The sequence below is a fragment of the Sinohyriopsis cumingii genome, chromosome 9 (assembly GCF_028554795.1).
Source record: "Sinohyriopsis cumingii isolate HCF-2022 chromosome 9, ASM2855479v2, whole genome shotgun sequence".
Classification (NCBI taxonomy): Eukaryota; Metazoa; Mollusca; class Bivalvia; order Unionida; family Unionidae; genus Sinohyriopsis; species Sinohyriopsis cumingii.
Genome location: NC_142969.1, coordinates 51,954,455 through 51,976,252, shown reverse-complemented (window position 1 = coordinate 51,976,252; position 21,798 = coordinate 51,954,455). Strand labels below are relative to the sequence as shown.

The 21,798-nt window shown below is 38.5% G+C and overlaps 1 protein-coding gene across 3 annotated transcripts in view; it reads left to right on the top strand.

Moving 5' to 3' along the window:
* Nucleotides 1-21,798, top strand: part of LOC149791809 (uncharacterized) — a 52,638-nt gene that overhangs the window by 18,241 nt on the left and 12,599 nt on the right. The window contains exons 1-5 of one of the 3 annotated variants that reach the window (XM_089970315.1): nt 16,399-16,469; nt 17,083-17,483; nt 18,235-18,400; nt 19,973-20,227; nt 21,157-21,210. In XM_089970315.1, the coding sequence (XP_089826441.1) occupies nt 17,217-17,483; nt 18,235-18,400; nt 19,973-20,227; nt 21,157-21,210 (742 nt within the window). In that variant the 5' untranslated portion in view covers nt 16,399-16,469; nt 17,083-17,216. Of the gene's footprint in view, nt 1-16,398; nt 16,470-16,999; nt 17,484-18,234; nt 18,401-19,972; nt 20,228-21,156; nt 21,211-21,798 lie in introns of those variants that run through there. The other 2 variants (XM_089970313.1, XM_089970314.1) reach the window with 2 other exon arrangements.

Here is a 21,798-nt window from a genome sequence, read left to right as displayed (position 1 = left end):
CTTGCCCGCGTACGAAATAATTCAATTGCCCGAGTCGTCTTTCCTGACCCGCCACAGCCGCTTAAATAAACTGTTTTGTGTCTACAAATTGGATCAGAACACGATGGTGCATTAGACCATTCTGACAATTTATCACCGCGTAAGTAGTTGTTTTCAACGGTGACATCTGCTGACGGGGAATAATCGCGTCGTATTTCATTTTTAATTCTCCATGTACCCCAACTCTCGTCCGGACTAGTAAACTCGGCTACGTTTCCCTTATACGCTACGTCAACATAAAACGAATCAACGGCTACTCTAACCGCGGTATCGGGGAATCTATTTATCATCGAGAATAAATTAATAGCGGCGTAACCCAGCATAGACGCCCTCAAATGTGGATACGCCGGGCTGTCTCCATCGCTGTAGGTAACAACTGTACCCAACCTCGTTCCATTGGACAAGAAAGCTGTTTTGCAGTTCACGTATCTATTTTTTGCCACTGCGTCCTTGATTACGAAATCATATTCTGCGTCATCTATAATCAGCCGTGAGCAATATCGTTTGTAGTCGTGGTTTTTTCCACCTTGTGTGAACTTACCAATTATTCTTCTACCGAGATCTTTTGCCTCGCGGTTTCGTTGGTTAAATATCCTCCTGGACCATTCGATGATATATTCCTCGTCGGCATCAATGTTTTTTCTGGACTCGTCAATTATGCTATCTAGACGCTCCGGTTCTGGTAACCAGACTTCAGTCTGTGCCCGGTATGATATAATCGCGTCACTGACAATCAACGAAACTAGCATGCTACAATCAATCATATACCGTAGCAGCGCTATTGGCAGCCACTTCTTTTCAGCCATGTGTCTACCGATCCAAATATAGCAACAGCGATGGAGTCCTGCCGCGAATTCAAATGATACTATGCGAGCGAATCCGGTTAAATCAAAATCAGGCAGTGGTCCATTAATAGCAACACGAGTCATTTCATGACTGGGGTGTCCAAATCGTCTAAAGTACTCGGCGGCGGATCCATACCCGAGAAAACTCGCTGGATAACAGGCAACCATATCAACCGAGATCATAGCGTCGCGGTTGTATTCAGTGTTCCATAATCCACCGTGATAATACTCCAAACAACTGGATTGTACATCCGGCAGAAATTCCTTGCGCGTTGGTCTCCACGCATTTTTCCTTGCTGCAACATGAGCTACAACCGATGGAATCGTAAAACAATTTGTTAGCAGTTGTTCATCATGCTCCTCAAATTCTATGGCGGTTTTTTTCATCCTGTTGTGAAATGCTTCAGTGCGATATAATTCGCCGTTTGGTCTTACAAACTGATCAAAGGTATCCACATCGTTTTCAGCGCTGCGAAGTAACCACACTGATACAGGGTCGTTTTTACACAAGTAGGCAATAGCATCAAATAGTTTCCTCTCCGCGAGAAAACCATCCCTGGAGAATTGTTCTCCTAAAAATTCTTCGGGTATATACTTTACTGTTCTATCCCGTGGAAATATTGTGATCGCGGGCGTCCATGCGTGTTCGTTATGATCAATAATTTTGATTGGGGCTCCCTTCGATTTATACTTCGATTCGTATAATACTTCACCGGTTATCGTTGTAACGGTTATTGGAAATCTCAACGACGTTTCTAATCTCGCTATGTCGCTGATGGTTGCTCCACGCTCTTTTACGGTTAGTTCCCACTGGTTGATTTTGCTACGTCGTAAATCAGTCAATTTGTTTCCTCGACATGCGTTTGTAAAATGCTCTATTATTCGTTCTGCTACACAATTTATCCCCGTTGACTGTTTCATCGGTTTCAGTTTTCCGATATCAGGTTTCTTATTTAACGGGTATATTCCATAAACAACTGCTGTTTCAGGATACGCTCGTTCATAGTATGGTCTGTCAATTCCGGTTAACAACCCCGGCTTGGAGTCGCGGCTGACAGTGACTGTTTTCTTGTCGCTGAAAACTGGTTCAAATTTATCACGTATGATCCAATCGCCTGATTCCACCCGGACAATGAATTTTACTCTGAAGAAATACCTTTTACCGTCAAGTTGTGATATTATCATTGCTGCGCGGTTGTCGTTCATGGTAGCATCAACAACACCATCAATTCGAAATGTTGACCAACTATGAGATGCACCATCACGTTTGAATTCATTGATACAATCGCGTATTTTATTCAACAGGGTTTTATCGTTTATTAACGCTTTTGGTGTGTCCTTGAGGACTCTATCGAGATTGAACTTAATATTTTTCCAGGGCTTAATTACTGCTAATCTCTCAAACTCATCCATATAATTAAAACAAGTATTTAAATAAAAGAATATAGTATAATGAATAAATGCAAATGGTTGATGATTGGGTCGACAACCCCGTGCAATAAATCATGTAGAGGTGAATTCTGCGGGTATCATTTACAAAGCGTTCGTAATGGTTCTCTTGGCCCCCTACCGTGCTTGGTTTGCCACGTCGGTGTAAGAGGAAAATCGCAGTTGTGTATCAATTGTGGCGGAAAGCGATACAGGGAACTAAAACGCTATTATGACAAGCGAATTAAAAACGCCGTCATTGACCCCACCGCCGACTTCGTCATCAAAACCCCCCAAGACTACGTTGAAAGATTCATAATTAAACCAAATAATAAATTAGACAAGTAGTATTATTATACAAATGGACCAAGAATTTCAGCCGCACCCCCTGCTCGTCAATTACGAGGCATCTCGCGACGGTATTGTTAGAAACCGCAGACTGAAGAAGCCGGTTGGATGGAAAAACAATCACGGGTATTTAATGTTTACTGCTGGAGGGAAAAAATATCTCTGTCACAGAATCATCTATGAATGTTTCCACGGATTGATCAAAGATAGTCTCGTTATTGATCACATTGATTCTAATTATCAAAATAACAGACTGTGTAATCTGCAAGCCATCTCTCAGAGTGAAAATAGTAAAAAAGGCCAAACTGGTAAATACTCAAAGAAAGCAAAACCCGTAAAGTCATTTGATACAACAACTCACGAGGAAAAAATATTTCAGTCGATGAATGAGGCAGGAAAATATTTTGACATTTGTATCGCCTCAATACAATTTGTTGCAGAACGAATATATCAAACAGCGATCTCAAAAAAGACGGGTCATAGAATTCGATTTTCATATATAACATCAAAGGGAGATAACTCGTTTTGTGATAGCGTCGCATGACAAGAGTTATGTCCCTTGAAGTCCAATTAATGTTGCGATTAATTAATCATTTTACGATGAAAACTAATGAAATACACGCTATTATCTAACAGCTGTATTCTTTTTTTTAATGTTTTATTCAAATATTTGGTTTCATTTAAATGCCGTGAAACACCATTAATAAGTATTTAAGGGTTTAACGATTCAAAGGAATTCAAATTAACACACACCTTGTGACTGACGCCGCTGTATTAGTCACTTTATATACAAGATGACTCGTTATAAGCCTGGGGCTTTCGAAAGCCAATTCAACTAATCAAAACTAACCCACGCTCTTGACCCGGGCGTGTGGTTGTCTTTTGTTCACAATCATGCAACCGGGTTAATTTAATTGGGTTGCTTTTGATTGGTTGAATTGGCCGTAGAGTTCCGCCCCGCCGTTTTATGTTTGTGCTGTCTTGTGCCGTCCCATCATCCATCAATCATTTCATTGTAAATATATCTATCCTTAATTAAGTACATGTAGTGATGTTCCCCAAGCATATCTTCTGGGCGGTCTACGATGACGTTTGTCACCCTAGGCCTCCCTCCCGGAGATGTATGCTTTGGGGTTCCAAGATGTGAATGTCCTTAATTAAGTATATGTATATGCCTGTAATCTGCCACAACACTCGAGTGGAGATTTACGGCATTGTACTGTCCATGTATGCCTGTAATCTGCCACAACACTCGAGTGGAGATTTACGGCATTGTACTGTCCATACAAAAAACGGGGTCAAAAATGACCCCAATAATTTTATTAAATTTTAACTTAAATTTTATTAAAATTTTTGATATTAGAAATAAGATGTTTTATAAGAATAATGAATATCGAAGACATCAATAATATATTAACTGAGATTTCAAAATTAAAAAATCAAGGAATTGAATTATCTGATGGTCTCGACAGTGAAAAAATATTATCCGATTATGAGATTATTAACGAACAGTCGAAACGGGGGCGTTTTACCCTGGCCCGCGAGTACTTTTTTATAAAACGATTACAACATACGATCAATGAAAACTTGTACCACAATGACGCAAATGCATTCATTGGACTATTTACTGCCGTTGAAATAATACGAAAAAAACTCGGACGTGTTTATGAACGACGCCGGGAGATTTCTAGTAAGATCAAAAACATTAGAAGGATTATAGACGAAAACTCCGTGGAGCCCCCGATGGTACACTCGGCGGAAAATTAGAAAATTGCGGATCAATTTACAATAATGGTAGGCGAATCATTTACTACTCGGCTAGCCAGAGAGCGGCTAGCAGCGCTTAAAAAGTTTATACCGTTACGAGACAGGGTGAGAGAGAAACTTCAAACGCGACAACAAATGCAAACCGATTTTACTGTTGGAAGCGAACAACTCTTTGCCCCGGTAACTAAAGCGACTAAGGATGTTACAGCGGCAACTGTACCCGTTCTTGGTGCGCTTGAAAAGATAGCGGCAGAGACAAAACAAACAAAAAGGTCTTTAGAAACACTCCCTGCAAAAATAGCGGCTGCTACAACACGGAGGCCACCACCACTCGCTATAACCGAACCACAAGAACCTTATGTTACAATGGCCGACGAGGAAGAATTAGGTGCTACTGCGAAAGAACCAGAAGAAGAAATACCCGAAGAAACACCCGAAGAAACATCGAAAGAAAAAAAGAAAGAGGGAAATATACCCCGTAATGTTCTTAAAAAGTCCGCAATAGATCAAATTAGAGACATCGACGACGATGAAGAATTAGTTAATTTTGTTGCTAAAACATCAACTAAGAGCATTCGAGATGAGTATATCAATGAAGGTTACAAGAAAAAAATAACCTCGACGGAGAACTGGGCAAGAATAGTGTATTTAGCGAGTAAACATAGAGAAGCATTACCACATCGTGGTGATCCCGATTACGATAAATTCCTCGAGAAAGTTAAGAGTAGAACACCAAAAAAAGGAAAAGGATACCCTGTTGGTAAAGAATCCTACGGCGTTACCTGCCCTAATAGTGTTCTCAGTGATATATCACGGCTGGAAGTACTAATTGGAGGAAAACGAGCCGGAAATAACTCTACGGAAATAATCAATGAGGCCGCTGATATTTGCAAGCGGTTATTTGCAGGCGGTATTATGGACATTAATGCATATCGAACGCTCATAGACGAACTCGTGGATGATTAATTGGAAAACTGGTGTTTTTAATAAGGATGATCATACACTACAACCATGATAAACCAGTACTCGTCTACGTGGTAAACTCGCGATTGCCTGTTTACCGCGCGTACTATGGAGATGGTCTCGGTAGCACCATTGCGGGGTTATTTACAAGAATGGCTCCAAAAGTAGCGCCGTTAGCCAAACAATTAGGAATGAAGGCTATTGATGTTATTCGTGATAAGGGTATTAGTGCCATTGGAGATGTTGCCGGAAGGGCGTTTTCAGCCGCGCGGGACAAACTAATGTCATTGGTGAAATTCAGGAGAAAAAAACAGAAACCACCGGTAATGCCATCAACGACAGTGATGCCTGCAAATGTCAGTAAAGTAATAAATAACGCCGTGGAAGAAAAATTAGAGTCGTTGGCGACGACTTCGCCATCCGCCGATGCGGCAACCAACGCGCTCATGAACGCGATAGCGGGGAGTGGTTTAAATTCAAAGAATTTACGACGAAAAAATCGCAATTGAAAACATCAACATGATAAATAATAGAATGTTTGCGCGTACCGCTGATCCCGCGTTTGATATGGACGCCCCAGTACGCAGGGATGATTCTGTCCGTGATTATCAATATTATTCTTATTATGCAGCGCAACCTGACCTACGATCGCGAATTGAACTTCAAGTCCAAGATACCAGTAAATATTTTTTGCCGTGTGAAGCGTTTATCGAAATCGAGGGAGAACTCGTGACAAATGCCGCCGATAATGCACCATACGCAGATGACCATCGTGTTCGAGTTGGCTTCGTCAACAACGGTATCATGGCGTTATTTGAGAGCGCCAGATATCTTATTGACGGGCGAGAAATTGAATCAATAGAACGCGAGGTTGATGTTGCAACGACGATAATTGGGTTGGCGAGATACTCGGATGATTATACAAGATCGGCGGGCCCATCTATAATGTTCGCAAAGGACTCCACCGATAACGCTGATCATATTCAGTACATTAACGTGCTGGTGGAAAGAGATACTTCAGTTCCTAATCAAGCTGAAGCAGCCAACCCAGACCGCAGAACAAGACCGGGTGCTGAGTTCAATATCATAAAAAGTACTAACGATAATTTTAATCTAGGGTTTGCAACACGAATAGGAATGTTGCAAGGACCACGCCGAAAGTTTTCATGCGCGATTCCACTCCATCACATATTTGGATTCTGCAGAAATGTTAGAAAAGTCATCTATGGGGCTAAGCACACAATTGCCCTGACGCGAAGGGGCGATGATAACAATGCAATATGGCATGCTGCTGGCGTCGCTGCCGGTAAAGTCATTTTAACTAAAATGGCATTGTGGATGCCGGTGCTGACTCCATCAGTTACCACGGAAGCACGATTGTTAGCATTTATGGAACAGGGAGGGAAATCGTTGTTGAGTTGGCTAGCGGTAACAACTGATGCTAAAGAGGATAACGTCGCCGATACGTTTACATGGCACTTGGCGTCAAAACAGGGTGTTTCAGCCCCGCGTCATATATTCATAGCGCTACAGAATAGGGAACGATTGGGCAGTCAAGAACGCAGCCATATGATATTTGATCGATTAGGAGTCATGGAGGTTTCGCTGAGAATAAACGGACAACAGGAACCATCCGAGGATATACAGCTTAATTACGGCGACAACCATATCGCACGTGTGTATCATCGATTGCTGTCGTATATGGGTCGTGATCAAAACGTCGACACTGGTTTGCAAATATCACAACTTGATTTTAAAAACCTGTATCCGATTTATTATTTTTCGCTGGAACATCTTGATTTAACGAGACAATCCGTCGTTGATATACACTTCCGAGCTCGTATAGCCCCGGCTGGTGTTAATTATAGAGCGGTTGCTGTCATTCTCAGCGATAAATCAATGCTGTTGGAAGGCGTTGGTGGACGAATGAGAATCGTTGATGCGCCAGTGGAAAACATGTAATTGAAAGCATAAACGCGTTTACAATAAAATGTCGTATAGTGTCGTCAGTGTAGAGTTGACTGATGGTCAAGTCAAGAAATTACGATCAAAGTCGGCTAAACAATGCGGAACCACAATAACGCTGAAGCCGTCGCAGATGGCGGGCGGTAATCATAAGATATCGTTGACGGCGCGTCAAATAAAACATTTCAATGATGCGATGAAGAATAAAAAGGGAGTTCAAATAGATTTTTCAGCCGCAGCAATTAAAAACATGGAAAAGACCGGTGGGATATTTCCGCTCTTAGCTGCGATTCCGGCATTGATTGCCGCGGCCGCACCAGCAGTGGCTAAGGCGGCGGCGTTAGGAGCCGTTGGTACCGCGGCGGGGATGGCATTGAAGAAGGCAACCGGGAAAGGCTACAAAAAAAAACGACCCGTGGCCGGAAAGGGTCTAAGACTACCGGGAACCCCGTATTCATGGTACTCGGGAAAGGGTCTAAGACTACCGGGAACCGTTTATTGACTCGGGAGTCAATGACTCCTGAGTCTATGACTCCAATGTCTAATTTTGATTTAATAGACGCCGCAAACGCGTTAGCGATAAAAAACTTCAGAGGTGTTTTTATGAGAGATCAATTACCGGCGGCCCCAAGGAATATTGAAACCGGTATAATTAACCTCGATGGGTCCTCCGGAGCGGGAACTCATTGGGTTGCATACGCGATTGATCCGCGTGCGATCGTCTATTTTGATTCATACGGGTTAGCTCCGCCGAAAGAGTTTATGCGGTATATCCGGGCGTGTTCAGCCCGGGCGTGTTCAGCCCGGGTTTTTTATTCCACGCTGCCAACACAGCAATTGAGTGACCCGCCGATATGTGGCCGTGAGGTATTGAACGTACTCGCGGCGATTTCATCATCGCGAAAACCACCTCATATGGTTGTAAACGAATATACTAGTGGGGTCGTAGAGGCCCGGCGGGTTAATTAGAAACGCTGGGTTTTTTTACAATAACGATGATTGATATCTGGGGACGACCGGTTTCGGTGCTGAAAAAGCCCACGGAAACGCCCGCCACCGATGACATAAAAAAACTAATTGAGGATGAAATCGCTGATACGTTGAACTTAACCAGTGTTGACCCAGATGAAATAGTTGTATTTCAAGACCGCCAGGGTAAATTGAAATCCAGTAATGTGTCGCTGAATGACGTTTTAATACGACAGCGTGATGCCGCCGAGGGCACTATCGCGTTGTATACCGGCGACGGACGACTCAAACCGGGTGAATCCATCTTGACAATAAATGGAAAAATAAGTACACTTGGCGACAATTATATAACCATGTCAAATTCGTTAAAGGGTTTACGTGGTGAATTTAACTTTCATGGAGAACAGTTCAGGTCAATGATAACGCACGTCAGCGAAATGCGAGACATTGTCAATAGTTTTTTTCGGGGACCCCCGACGGCAGACGAACCAAATCTTGTAATAATAAAAAATGCTATTTCGGATCTTATGGAGATGTCGGCCAATTTACCCCCGTTGCGAAAAAATGTTAACAGGATCGATGACAACTTTGATAAATTCTTTGGTAAAAAAAATACCAAGCCGGATGAGATTACAATAACTATAAATGATATCACTGCGTATGGACAGGAAATAAAAACAATCAAAACTGATGTTGCAACAAACAAAAGGAGTGTAGACGCGCATGAACGGGAAATAGAAATAATCGGCGCTAATGTTGCAACGATCATAAATAATGTAGACTCGCATGGACGGAAAATAGAAACAATCAAAACTGATGTTACAACGATCATAAATAATATGGACGCGCATACACAGGAAATAGGAACAATCAAAACTGATATTGAAGCGAACAAAAAGGGTGTGGACGCGCATACACAGGAAATAGGAACAATCAAAACTGATGTCGAAGCGAACAAAAAAAATGTAGACGCGTATTGGCGGGGAATAGGATTAATCAAAACTGATGTTGCAGCGAACAAAAAAGGTATAGACGTGCATACATATGAAATAGGAACAATCAAACTTGATGTTGCAGCAAACAAAAAAAGTATGACCGAGAATACACGGGAAATAGAAACAATCAAAACTAATGTTGCAGCGAACAAGAATAATATAGACGCGCATTGGCAGGAAGTAGGAATAATCAGAACTGATGTTGAAGCGATTAAAGACGGGCTACCGAGAGTAGCAGAGCAATTTGAAAAAATAAAAATCCCTCATGAGAACATCATCAACACAGTATACACAATTCGGCATGGATCATTCGATTGGACTCCTACACAGAATACAGTAAATATCACCGCAACTGTTAAGGGCATTTATCGATTGACACTGATTTCAATGATGCAGTTTAATATATTATCGTCGAGTTCATCCGGGTTTAACAATACAATATCAACAATTATAGACAAGAACGCAACTGAAAAGTTTACAATTTATGCCGTTGATAGAAATCTAGCCGGGGCAAACATTACATGGTATGTGGAATTTGTAGCGAATCTAAGTAATTAAAAACACTAGTTCTTTTAAAATAAAAATGACCACCAAGGAAATTGAATCAGAGGTATCACCGACGTCACATCAATATCGATTCGATACCGCAAAAGAATTCTCCGCGAACTTGAAAACGCTTTCCGAACAATACCGTGCAAAAATAAAAAAATACCGCCGAAAAATAACCGCCATCGACGCGGTCGTGTACTCGGTGTCGGGTATAGTGGCCGGTACCGGTGTTATTTTATCCACGGTGACCACGATAACCCCGATCGCTGTTCCAATCGCTGTCTCCGCGATGACAACAGTTGCTGGAGTCGCCAACGCAATCACTAGGAAGATATCATCGTGTTTTCAGAAAAAACTCAACGAGTATACAGTAAAACATCAAATAGTATCCGACGCGTACTCGAAATTATCCGGGTTGATCTCGTTGTCAATTGATAATTTGTTCGTATCCGATGTTGAATTCTCCACGATGGTCCAGTTGTATAGCTCCGCGATGTCAAAAATCGAGGATTTTCAACTGGAAGCCGGAACCACCTGGTTGTTGAAATTAGACACTAAAGACAACAAATAATAATAATGTCGCTGAACCCCGAAGGGTTTCAATTACTTCAGCGGATCGCGGAGAACACCACTCCGGTACAAACAAATATGATATCAATAACGTCAACGAAACCCGAATTCAGTGTGAACTTCCCGTCGCCGGTTCCAGTGAAGGAAATAGCGCTGGCAAAATTGCGAGTATATCACAGTTGGCCTAATATTCGAGCGGACGCATTTAACGGACAACAACCTAATAACTCGCTGGTTTTTGCACGGAAAAATAAACCCGATGGGACCCCAGACTGGGAGGAGGTTACAATACCAACTGGGTCATACCAAATAGAGCAAATCAATAAAGAATTTCAACGCAGAATAAAATCGATCACAGGAAAGGAATCAAAAATCGCTATTACGGTTCATGAACCGACGTTATCATCGACGATTGAAATAAGCACACCGGGGTATATGGTTGATATTTATAACAGTTCAATAAGAACCATACTAGGATGGCCTAAGAATCCACCCGCGGATTTGCACACAAATGTGCAATCGTATCATGAGATTAATCCCAGTTATCTGAATGATTTGTCTATTATAAGAAACACGTTATTACCCAGCGAGTTTATATTTCAAGACAGGAATACCATGCAATGGTTTTTTCCGTATAAGAAAACTCCTGAATTGTCAGCCAAGGTCACAGTTCGTTTAGATGATATCACTGGTGCGTTTGCCGAGATTAATCGTAATTACCAATCACAACTAGAACAGCTACGGAAAACAAAAGCACGAAAACACGTTGAGGTGTTAAATCAACTTATATCAGACATGGAATATATTAATGAGCGAATCGTTAAGACAATATCCGATAGCAGCGATGATAATAAACAAAAATTCCTAACCGGGTATAATATCACAGAAGCCGATTTACCCGATTTCAAGTTTCCAGGATACAACGCGCCAGAACTAAGAAAGTCTCTTAATGATTTTCTCAGTCCATCAACTTATATCCTCAGACACGATAACGGGGATGATGGTATGCATATTGCTCCATACAACGTAAATATCGCATCGGTGATAGCAATCAATCTAGTGTGTGATGTTATCGAAGGGAGTTACCAGGTAGATACCAATCAATCAAATCAAGCTCAACAGGGATATATCCTTTATTCATTTTCACCAACAGCCCCTCCGGGATTTTTAATCGTTGAGAATCCGATTAATCCGGTCTATATGCGATGCCATGATCGGTTTTTAACGAGAATTAATTTTAAACTCACTGATCAGTCAAATAACCTAATTGATCTACAGGAGGAGGAGTTAGTGATCACTCTGTTTGTAAGATCATTGTAAATAACTTCTTAGCAGCAGGGGGGGCGATGACATCGACGCGGTCGTCGATGTGCTTACCGGACGCTGACGACGCTGGGGATCGGCGCGCAGAAGGTGTTAATTAAACCAAATGACGTCACCATCGTGTAGGATGGACCGACGTCGTTTTTTTTTTACCAGGCGCTGACGACACTAGATCGTTGAGTGCAGAAAGTAATAATTAAGCAAAATAACGATTGGACAAAATGTCCGATTCGCCCCCCCCTGCTGCTGCTTCTGCAACTCTTTCAGTAACCTTTGTAACATGGCTAAATAATTGTTGTTTACCTTCTGCATATTCAACTTGAGATTCTTGACGTTCTCGCAGTTTTCGTTTGACAGCATCACGAACAGGAAGATATCTTCTAATTGCTACTAATCTACTAGTGTAAGATTCCGTTATTGATATAATAATGATTTAAATACTCACACAGTTATCGCAGCAGAGACGGTGCGACCACAAAAGAGCGTCACAGTGGGTAAACAAAAACACACACAAATTTTGAAAAACGTAAACTACAGAGATATTGTAACAAAATAAACTGAACAAATTAGAGAAACTCTCGGTCACTTAGAGACTTCAGTTTGACGTTATTGACCTTTTATTTTCATATTTCGTAGGAAACTTTATTTTTCGAAACTGGACCTTCCAGGAAGTGGTCTGTTTACTCTCTCTGCTGCTGATTTTCAATGGGGATTTATTGCCATTTGTGGATAATGGCAAGTCCTCTGTAATGAACCCGACTTTTGAGCATACGATACAGATACAATTGAAAGTTGAAGGATTCTTTATAGTATGCATTAAATATACTTCTTTGTATGTGTGAAAATGTGAAAATTGCATTACCACTGCCTTTGTTAGTGCAAGGGAAATAACTTATACTTGTATGGTAAATAATAGATCTAAGGAAACGATATTTTAGAATATTTAAAACAAAATCCAATTAATCCATACTAAGTAGTTTACGGATATTTGTGTGAAAATTCAATTATTTGTGACTTTACTGATAAAGATTTAAAAAGATTAGAGAAGTGTACTCTAATATACACTTTACTAGAGATGACGTAAGAGTTAGGTCTCTTTGCCGTCATTTAGGAAATTAAAATTACACAAATATGCAAAACATGTATGATTTGGTCCCAGTTTGCAGATTTACAGAAACAAAAGAAAACAAATATAGCATTTGCTTGTTTTTACTTGTATCTAACAAGTCACTTCTAAAATTTGTTTTCTTTCCCCGGTTGCCCATAATGTTTTGCATAGGGACGTAATTTTATGTTGATCTTTAGAAATGTGTTGGTAGGTGTGTTATGCACTCGTACTGTGCATTGCATGTCAGTCAAGAATACAATTATGTAATTCTGGATTTAGTGTCAGCTTAAAGGGTTTTTCCATTGTCATAATAACGTAACATTGTTATGTCACCAAAGGCTTGTCGCAAGTAATTCCTTTTATGTGAAACCCCTAAACTGTAGATTTAAAAATTCTTTAAAGCACCTGTATGTCAATTGTATTCACTGCATCTGTTTCAGGGAAAGACTGGATGCAATTTCATACACAATTTAATGCAAAGCAAACGTCTCACACTTGCCTAGCAGTTTCTAATATTGCGGCTGAAAAGGCGAGGTAAAAATTCTAAAATACAATCCTGCTCAGCTCCAATCCTGATTAATTCTATATTTAAAAGACACCTGACAGTGCGTACCTACTCAAGGTCCACATGCTTGACCACTACACCATTTGATAGATTTCTTAACATTTGGGTTTATTCATATCTGGGAAGAATCATTATGAAGCAAAGACCATTTATTTTATGACATGCTGGCAGGCATTTTTTTTTTTTTTTATAGCTCGAATTCAGCACTACAGACATAAGAAATCTGCATATTGCTTTAAACATGTACATCTCCTAATCCCTTGGATGGATTTGCTTGTTTTTGGATGAATGAATGTGAGGATAAACAGCATTGCCCATTCTGCCTTTTTGATTAATGGATCATGATCTCCTGTTTGATAACCGCTATGGTGGCCTAGTGGTTAGAGCGTCCGCCTCGGATGCGGGAGGTCGTGGGTTCGATCCCCGGCCGAGTCATACCAAAGACTTACAAAAATGGTACTAACAGCTGCCTCGCTTGGCGCTCAGCATTAAGGGTTAGTGTTAGGACTGGTCGGCTCGGTGTCAGGATAATGTGACTGGGTGGGACATCATGCTACATGTCTGCGGCATGATGCCCCAGTGCTAGACATCACTATAAACTGCCACATTGCAGACATCGTAGCGATATGACTGAAAAATTGTTAAAGCTACGTTAAAATTCAAAATCACATGACATCACATCCTGTTTGATATCATTGACTTAACTGTTGTAATAGGTATAAGAGATTGCCAAGAAGTTACCATGTAATAAATACGAGTAAAATAGTAAAACAAAATAGAGACAAACAGTCGTACATATAATTAAACTGTTATAATGGATATATAATTTTTTAATTTAAAAAATAAAATAAAAAGTATTTTGCATAATTTTATATAGTGCATTTTATATAGGTCATTAGGGTATAAAGTATCTAACTTTTTAATCCAATAAGTTTCTTTTATGAGTCTATTCGTGTCTCCATGCACAATATCTATTGGCATGAAAGAAAAATCGAGTAGAGAGCGATTATCGGTATTAAAATGTGTCACAATATTAGAGGAAAACCGAGCATCTCTATAATTGTTTTTATATGAAAGCGATGATTATTCATGTAATACATATGATAATCATCATGGCAATACTCTGTATTGTTTGGAAAATAGTTAATTTGTCTTGGATACTGAACTATACGACTGAAGTAGACGAAACGTATGTGCAGTTAACATTCTCCAGCAATGACGAGGAATGACTCATTTGACTTTTAATCTTTCCACATTAGATCTCAATTCTATAGCAATTTCTGCAAACGCACGACGTTCGTATAAATATTGGACAGACATTGCTCTCCAAAGAAGAAAAGGCAAATTATATCAACTTTGTGTTACCTTATCAAATGACGCTAAGTACTGTTTTGAAAAATGCATCAGTTTTGAATATTTTGTATCAACCTGGAAACCATATAACAATCCCTGAATACACCCCGACCGAATTCTTTTAGTGTGGTGATGCAGGATGCGTTGAGATTCATTGCGTTAATATATGAACCACAAATTCATAATGAACTCAATTACTTCTTTTGGGATATAATATGAAGTTTCAGAGGGAAACGTTAATCCTTTTACGGATGTTATCTTTTTATCACTGGGCCCTGTTTGCTTGTGTGGTTTAATGTAATCCCTGCCGTCTCACCTTTGTTTGCGCGCGGTTCGCGCCTCGGGTTCAACCGATTTGGGTCTGCGCCAGTAACTCCCCGTGGGTAGGTGGATCTTAATGGAGTTTTCCTGGTTTCCTTCTCCTGCATTTATACTCGCCACGACCAATATCCTGTCTGTGCTGAAAAATGGCATTAAGAATAAAAACAAGGACGACAACGATTTATCATTTCAGCAGGTTAGCAAATTGAAAGTAAATTTTCGAGATATTCAAAAGGGTAAATGTGGAACAACTATGCTTTTGCAGGGTTTTTTAAATAAAATGTAGACTTTAGATCATGTCTTTCCACCTATCAATAACCGTACTGGCTGAAGGTGGAGCATTAATTATTCAATATTTCTTAAATTTCCACAGGATCAATGTTCACTGACAGCCCAAAAAACTTCCCTACACTAACAATACCTAATGTATATCGGGGCAGTCTATACCTGTGCTAGCGTGTTTGATGGTTACACCATAAATGCATTTACCTGAAAGAACTGTGTGTTTTAATTTTTTTTATTTTTATTTACGTAGCTTTAACATTCGGAGTCATATCGCCACGATGTCTGCAGTATGGCAGTTTGTTGATATCACCGGCATCATGCCGCATACATGTAGCATCACGTCCCACCCAGTCACATTATCCTGACACCAGGCAGACCAGTCCTAACGCTAACCTCTTAATGCTGAGCGCCAAGCGAGGCTGCTGCAAGTATTATTTTAAAAAAGATTAATATAAATCTTTGTTTCGACTCGACCGGGGTTCGAACCCGCAACATACAGCATCCGAGGTGGACGTTCTATCCATTAGACCAGTGGATCAGTGCTAGAGAACAGTAGTTTACCTTACAGTGGTCAAATGAATCGACTGAATAAAACAAACTATTGTTTAGTACTAAACTCCGATTGACTTTGGCTACATGTCTTGTTGGAAAATGAACGCGTCAGATCTATATAACGTTTCTATACTATCACATTCGAATCCAATTATTGTAACCAACTAATCCATTTATTATTAGCAGTGTTTGATTTTAATATACGTATGGGCAGTCTTTAAAATGTGCCTGATAATGTTTTATTTCATATATATATATATATATATATATATATATATATATATATATATATATATATATATATATATATATGCACACACATATTCATATATACATGCATAAACCCATACAAACTTACTCATACGGATATCATTATATATATATATATATATATATATATATATATATATATATATATATATATATATATATATATATATAATTTTGTTTCAGAGAATAAGATCACTGGATTCTAAACTTAACGTTCGATACTTGAAATACGGTCCTTTAATGATATTAAAAGGGTAGGATATACCTTTTTTGTAATTATGACCAACATAAATCAGTAAAGGTAATAAATTAGCAAATGGTTTACTGGCCTGGTCATTTCATAAATGTTGAATTTGCAGTGCTAGAAGCCTGTATTTTCTTTGTTCTTACTTTATATAGAACTTAAGGAATAACTGGCCTTTCATTAGTTGTTGTCGGTGTTTTCAATGCGCGTGGCTTCATGGCATTTATTATAATCAAAATAGTTGCAAATTGAATAATTGTAGAGATGACATAATAGCACTGGAATGAAGCTATGTCGCGAGCTCGTCCACTCGAGAAAATGAAGAAAGAAAGGGAAAAAAAGAATAAATATAATTATCGTATCTCTTCTAATATTCTAAAAGGAAGCGAATAACTACTTTCTAAGAAGAAGAATAATCAACAAAGAAGACAAAATTGACTCACTGTATTTTTATAAATTTTATACAGGGAAACGAGTCACTACTTCACAATGCTATTTGAATAAACTGTATAACGGAATGTATATAGCTTATATTGTTTCGTCACTTACACTGTTTCCTTTGTTTTAGTATGCGTGTTACACGCGGGATGAAATGTATTTTATCGTAGCTTATCTAATTTCAGACGGATATAATGTGTCAGACCTACTAGTTGTGTATCGTCATCATGTCAGAGATGCATCGTTTTCGCCATGAGTGGTCAGTGATGGAAGCAACATGACCTAATACTGTGAAAACAATTAGAATGTCTGCAAAACAATGATACCTAGGGCAGAACATAATAAATATTCGTTCCCGGTGGGATCGGCTGCATCGGCTCCAGTGTGCATATTGGATGACGTCTATTCAACAAAGGATGAAAATATGGACATTGCATGTGGTTCAATAGAGACGGAAATCTCAAATATTCACGTAGAATCTAAGATAGAAAGCGAAACAAAAACGAGATGTGATGTCCAGCCGGGTTCCATGCCTGAATGTCGAAGGGAGGATTTCAGTTTAGCGTCTGGGTCCGAAAACGTGCAGGTATGTTGACTTGAAACTTGTAACGCATTTTCTTCCCCTGAATACGGATTCGCACATTTGTTTAAATAAATACATTTGTTATAAAACAGATACGTAATAGATCCATAACTACTAACTTCCTGTTAATTTGACTAAAATGCTTTTCTGGTAGTGCGAAGTAATATTTTCACAACCTGATTGCGTAGCTGTTGATTCATACACTGACTGTTACACAAACAAAACCCCACTCTCAAATGTAGGTTTATTCAAGCACCATAGTGTTTAACTTCTAGAATACTTGCTTCATGGTAATTTGTGACGTTATTTTTAACTGCTAAGTTTTCATTGTACCTAGAAATAGTTGTACATCAAAGATTAGATACAACGAAGTCGACATTTTGCTTGTGTAGACTGATATTTATATCACCAGTGCATTAACAAAACTCTGTAGAGGAATTCTAAAATGACGATTATGACAGAGCGAATATAACAGCTTATTATTGTCTTGAAGATCCCCATTATAACTTATTGTTTATTGCTGCAAATATTATAATGAGATGTACGTATTTATGACGAAACAAGTATTGTAGCTATTTTAGCAGTCAGGTACGATTATCACTGAAAAGGTCTTATCAGAAAAGAATATTCTCGATAACTAACTGATCCCCCAAATGTCCATACAGTTGGTACCGTTTCGCTGGATGTTTATGTTGTTAAGGATCTGGATTGCATATTACCTGTCTCCTTTATTTATTTGAATTGCTGAATGAAGGAGATGGACGATGACTTCACGAGTGGGATGATGGGTATGCAAATACATGACAGATGTGCCATTAGAAAGGTCAAAGTCAGTCGAACTCTTTCAGCATCCTCCATTCTCGATGGATATCGGGAAAGAAGATATCGTACGAAAGAAAAAACTATTGAAGACCATGACGGTGTGTCTCAGTTCTCTCTCTCTCTCTCTCTATCTCTCTCTCTCCGTTTCAATGTATGAAATCTCTTTTGAATTGAGATTAAGGATTGGTTCTTATCCTTATCCTTTTTCATGCAAGAAACATTAGCTTGGTTTAAAACGACTTTATATGAGCGACGATAAAGTGTGTCTGGAGGTTTGTTTAATACTGAAAGTACACCGATGTGTTCTTCCCAAGTTTGAAAATGTATGTTCGTAAATTCTAAGGAAAAGATCGCAGAAATACAACTTTATTATGACGTACATCTACCATATGAATACAGATAAGATTGATTAAGTACGGTTTTATTATAGCATACATCTGCTCTTATGGATAAAGATACGATTGACGAACGTTCTTTTGCAGTATACTTTCATTCGATGCGCAAAATATATATATATATGTTGATACTTATTGTGTGTGCTTAAGTCCAGTGTATAATTCTTGAAAATTTTCTTCCCTAATATTTCAAATAATGTATCTGTTCGTAGCCGCTTAAACGATTACAATGTTTCATCTACTCTTGCGTACGAATCTGTAATGGTCTGTATACGGTTGTTTCGTCATATAGCTATTACACCTTAAAGTTGAAAAACCCGAACTGGAGCAATGTCTGTTCCAACTAGACTGTTATTTTACTGATTTCGTCATAGGGTGGGTGGCAAAAAGCACCGCTTCGTTGTTTGTAATTATTTCAACAGTCAGAAGAAAATATCATATCCTGTCAAGCTGATTAAAACAAATTGGTGGAAATGTTCGAGAAGTTGCGATTGACATATCCAATTTCATTGTGATTTTCTGGGAAAAAAATTATAAATGATGGAAGTGCTTTAAAGTCACAACTATCTTAGTTATAACATTACAAACAAAAAACATAATATTGAGATGTATAGCTTAAATTAAGAGCACGAGCGCAGCAAGTTATCGTGACATCAATCCATGATAGGAACATCGCGCGACACTAGCGAGATTTGTCGATGCGCAACGGGTGCGTTTTTAGCTTGAACAAAGGCAACGACACTGCGTTACAATAATACAAGTTTATTATTCAAAAAGCAATCGTTCATTTTGTATAAAATTGTCTCTTTTAAGCTGCTGGACTATTTTAAAAAACGTTTACCTTATTACATTATTGGACAGTAAAAATCTGGATCAGTTTGATTTGAGATTTCAGAACCTGACGCTGCTCACTTGTTTTCTGAGTTTAGATCATACAAAGTTAAGCTTGACGAAACCTTTTCAAAGCAAACATTTTGAACCTGTGTTAATTTATTGCAAGATCATGAGCGCTCACTTAATTAGTCTCTCTAGAATCCATGGTAACATAAAGTTTATGTTGTACCAAAACTTTCCACCCGCGTCTTCAGCCTTTGCCTACTTACTATCGTTTAAGAAAAGATTAAACCCATTCAACGTGGACCAAAATAATAGAATTGATTATATATATATATATATATATATATATATATATATATATATATATATATATATATATATATATATATATATATATATATGTTGCTTTCTTTTGATCTGTGTAATTATTTTCAACAGCGGTTTCACTCTCAGACGAGCCAGGGGTACCAGCCACTTTTAGAGACACTGAGCACTCGGGCTCCATTAGTTCCAGTATACAGAGTTCGACTTTTTCCAACTGTAGAAACATGTTTTTTGGATGCAGTCTTAGTCTTGGCACGTACCACTGCGACTGTTGTAGTCTGAAAAGCGGTTCCATATCATCCTCCATATATTCATCTGCATGCAACAACAGTGATCAGACAGCGCGTTCCTACGATACCGAAGAAAATGGTATAATAATAATAATAATAATAATAATAATAATAATAATAATGATGATGATGATGATGATGATGATGCTGATGATAATAATAATAATAATAATAATGATGATGATAATAATACAACTACTACTACTTATAAAATATAATAATGATGATGATGATGATGATGATAATGATAATAATAATGACGATAATAATAATAATAATAATACTGATGATGATGATGATGATGACTACGGCGACGATGATGATAATCTTTTTGTATAAAGCGATTTTCTCATTAGAAACAAACTATTCCAACTGAAATAGTTTATCTCAATTCTTTTCACTATCATCAGAATCTGTACATTTATAAACACTAACATCTTTTGAGAATTTCTGCCTGTTTTGTTTCCGTATATACAAAGAAAAAGAATACAAGAATGTGATCACTTTTGTTTCTATCCTTACTTTAAATATAGGAAGTATTAATTAGTTTTGTAGTATAAAATAATTGGATGTTAATATTGACATATTTTCTTACCTGATATTTCAAGTAACGACAGACAAGTAGGCCTATCACGTTTGGAGTTGCTTGAACAACAGGTGCTTAAAAATGAAATATGTGTATTGAACTTGTGTATTAAAGCTTTTGCAGATGATATACAGTGGTAGTACATCACAGGTCGACATTGGGTTCCACTGATCCCCTTGAATGTTATGTGTAAATAATGTTCCTTTCTATTCCTTTCATGTGAAGATGTCTAAAACTAGTATCAACATGACGGCTGGTACAAAGTGATTTATTTGCAGGCAAACTAACTGTTCAGTAAGTTAGAAGTTTAGAGTTGTAGCTTCTTGATTACGATATCCACATAACAAATATCATTTATGAATAGTACTGTATATTTTTAAAATTCAGTGCCTCAGTGCCAACCATTTCACTCTCTTTTCAAGAGTTTCCTTCAAGAGAAAGATACTCAGACGACCCGTATCTGCAGAACGTTATTGGTACGTATGAGAGAGAGAGAGAGAGAGAGAGAGAGAGAGAGAGAGAGAGAGAGATTTGGTTATATCAAAATAAGAAGAATGGCAATAATCGTTTTGTTGCATACAAGTGAAATTATCTTGTGGAATACTAATTTTAAACTACCATGAATTATAGTCGCCATTATTTGGTTGGTGTATACTCAGTAAGAGTTGGGGATCGTAATATATGTTCTATCGTAATATATGGTCTATTTTTGACCAAGGTAACAGTGATTGCTCTGATTAAATTTTTGATAGGGTATTTATAGTCTCCTAGTGTTTTCTATAGGGTTGTTCATCCGAGATAGGTTTCCTTCACCTTGCTCAAAATCCCTTCCCTAAAAATTATTTGTGATCTTTGCTAGAGGTCTCCTAAGTCCCATGTTTGCTATGTGTGTTTTGCTATATTGTGTGAGTGCTATATATAGTTTTCGTGTCGGAATAGCAGTACTCTTCAAATCTCCCCAGTTGTCCTACCAACATATTTTGTATTATATATTATATAAAATATAGATATAATTTCGAATTTCGGGGAGAGAGTGGTGCGTTAATTATGATTAAAAAAGAAAA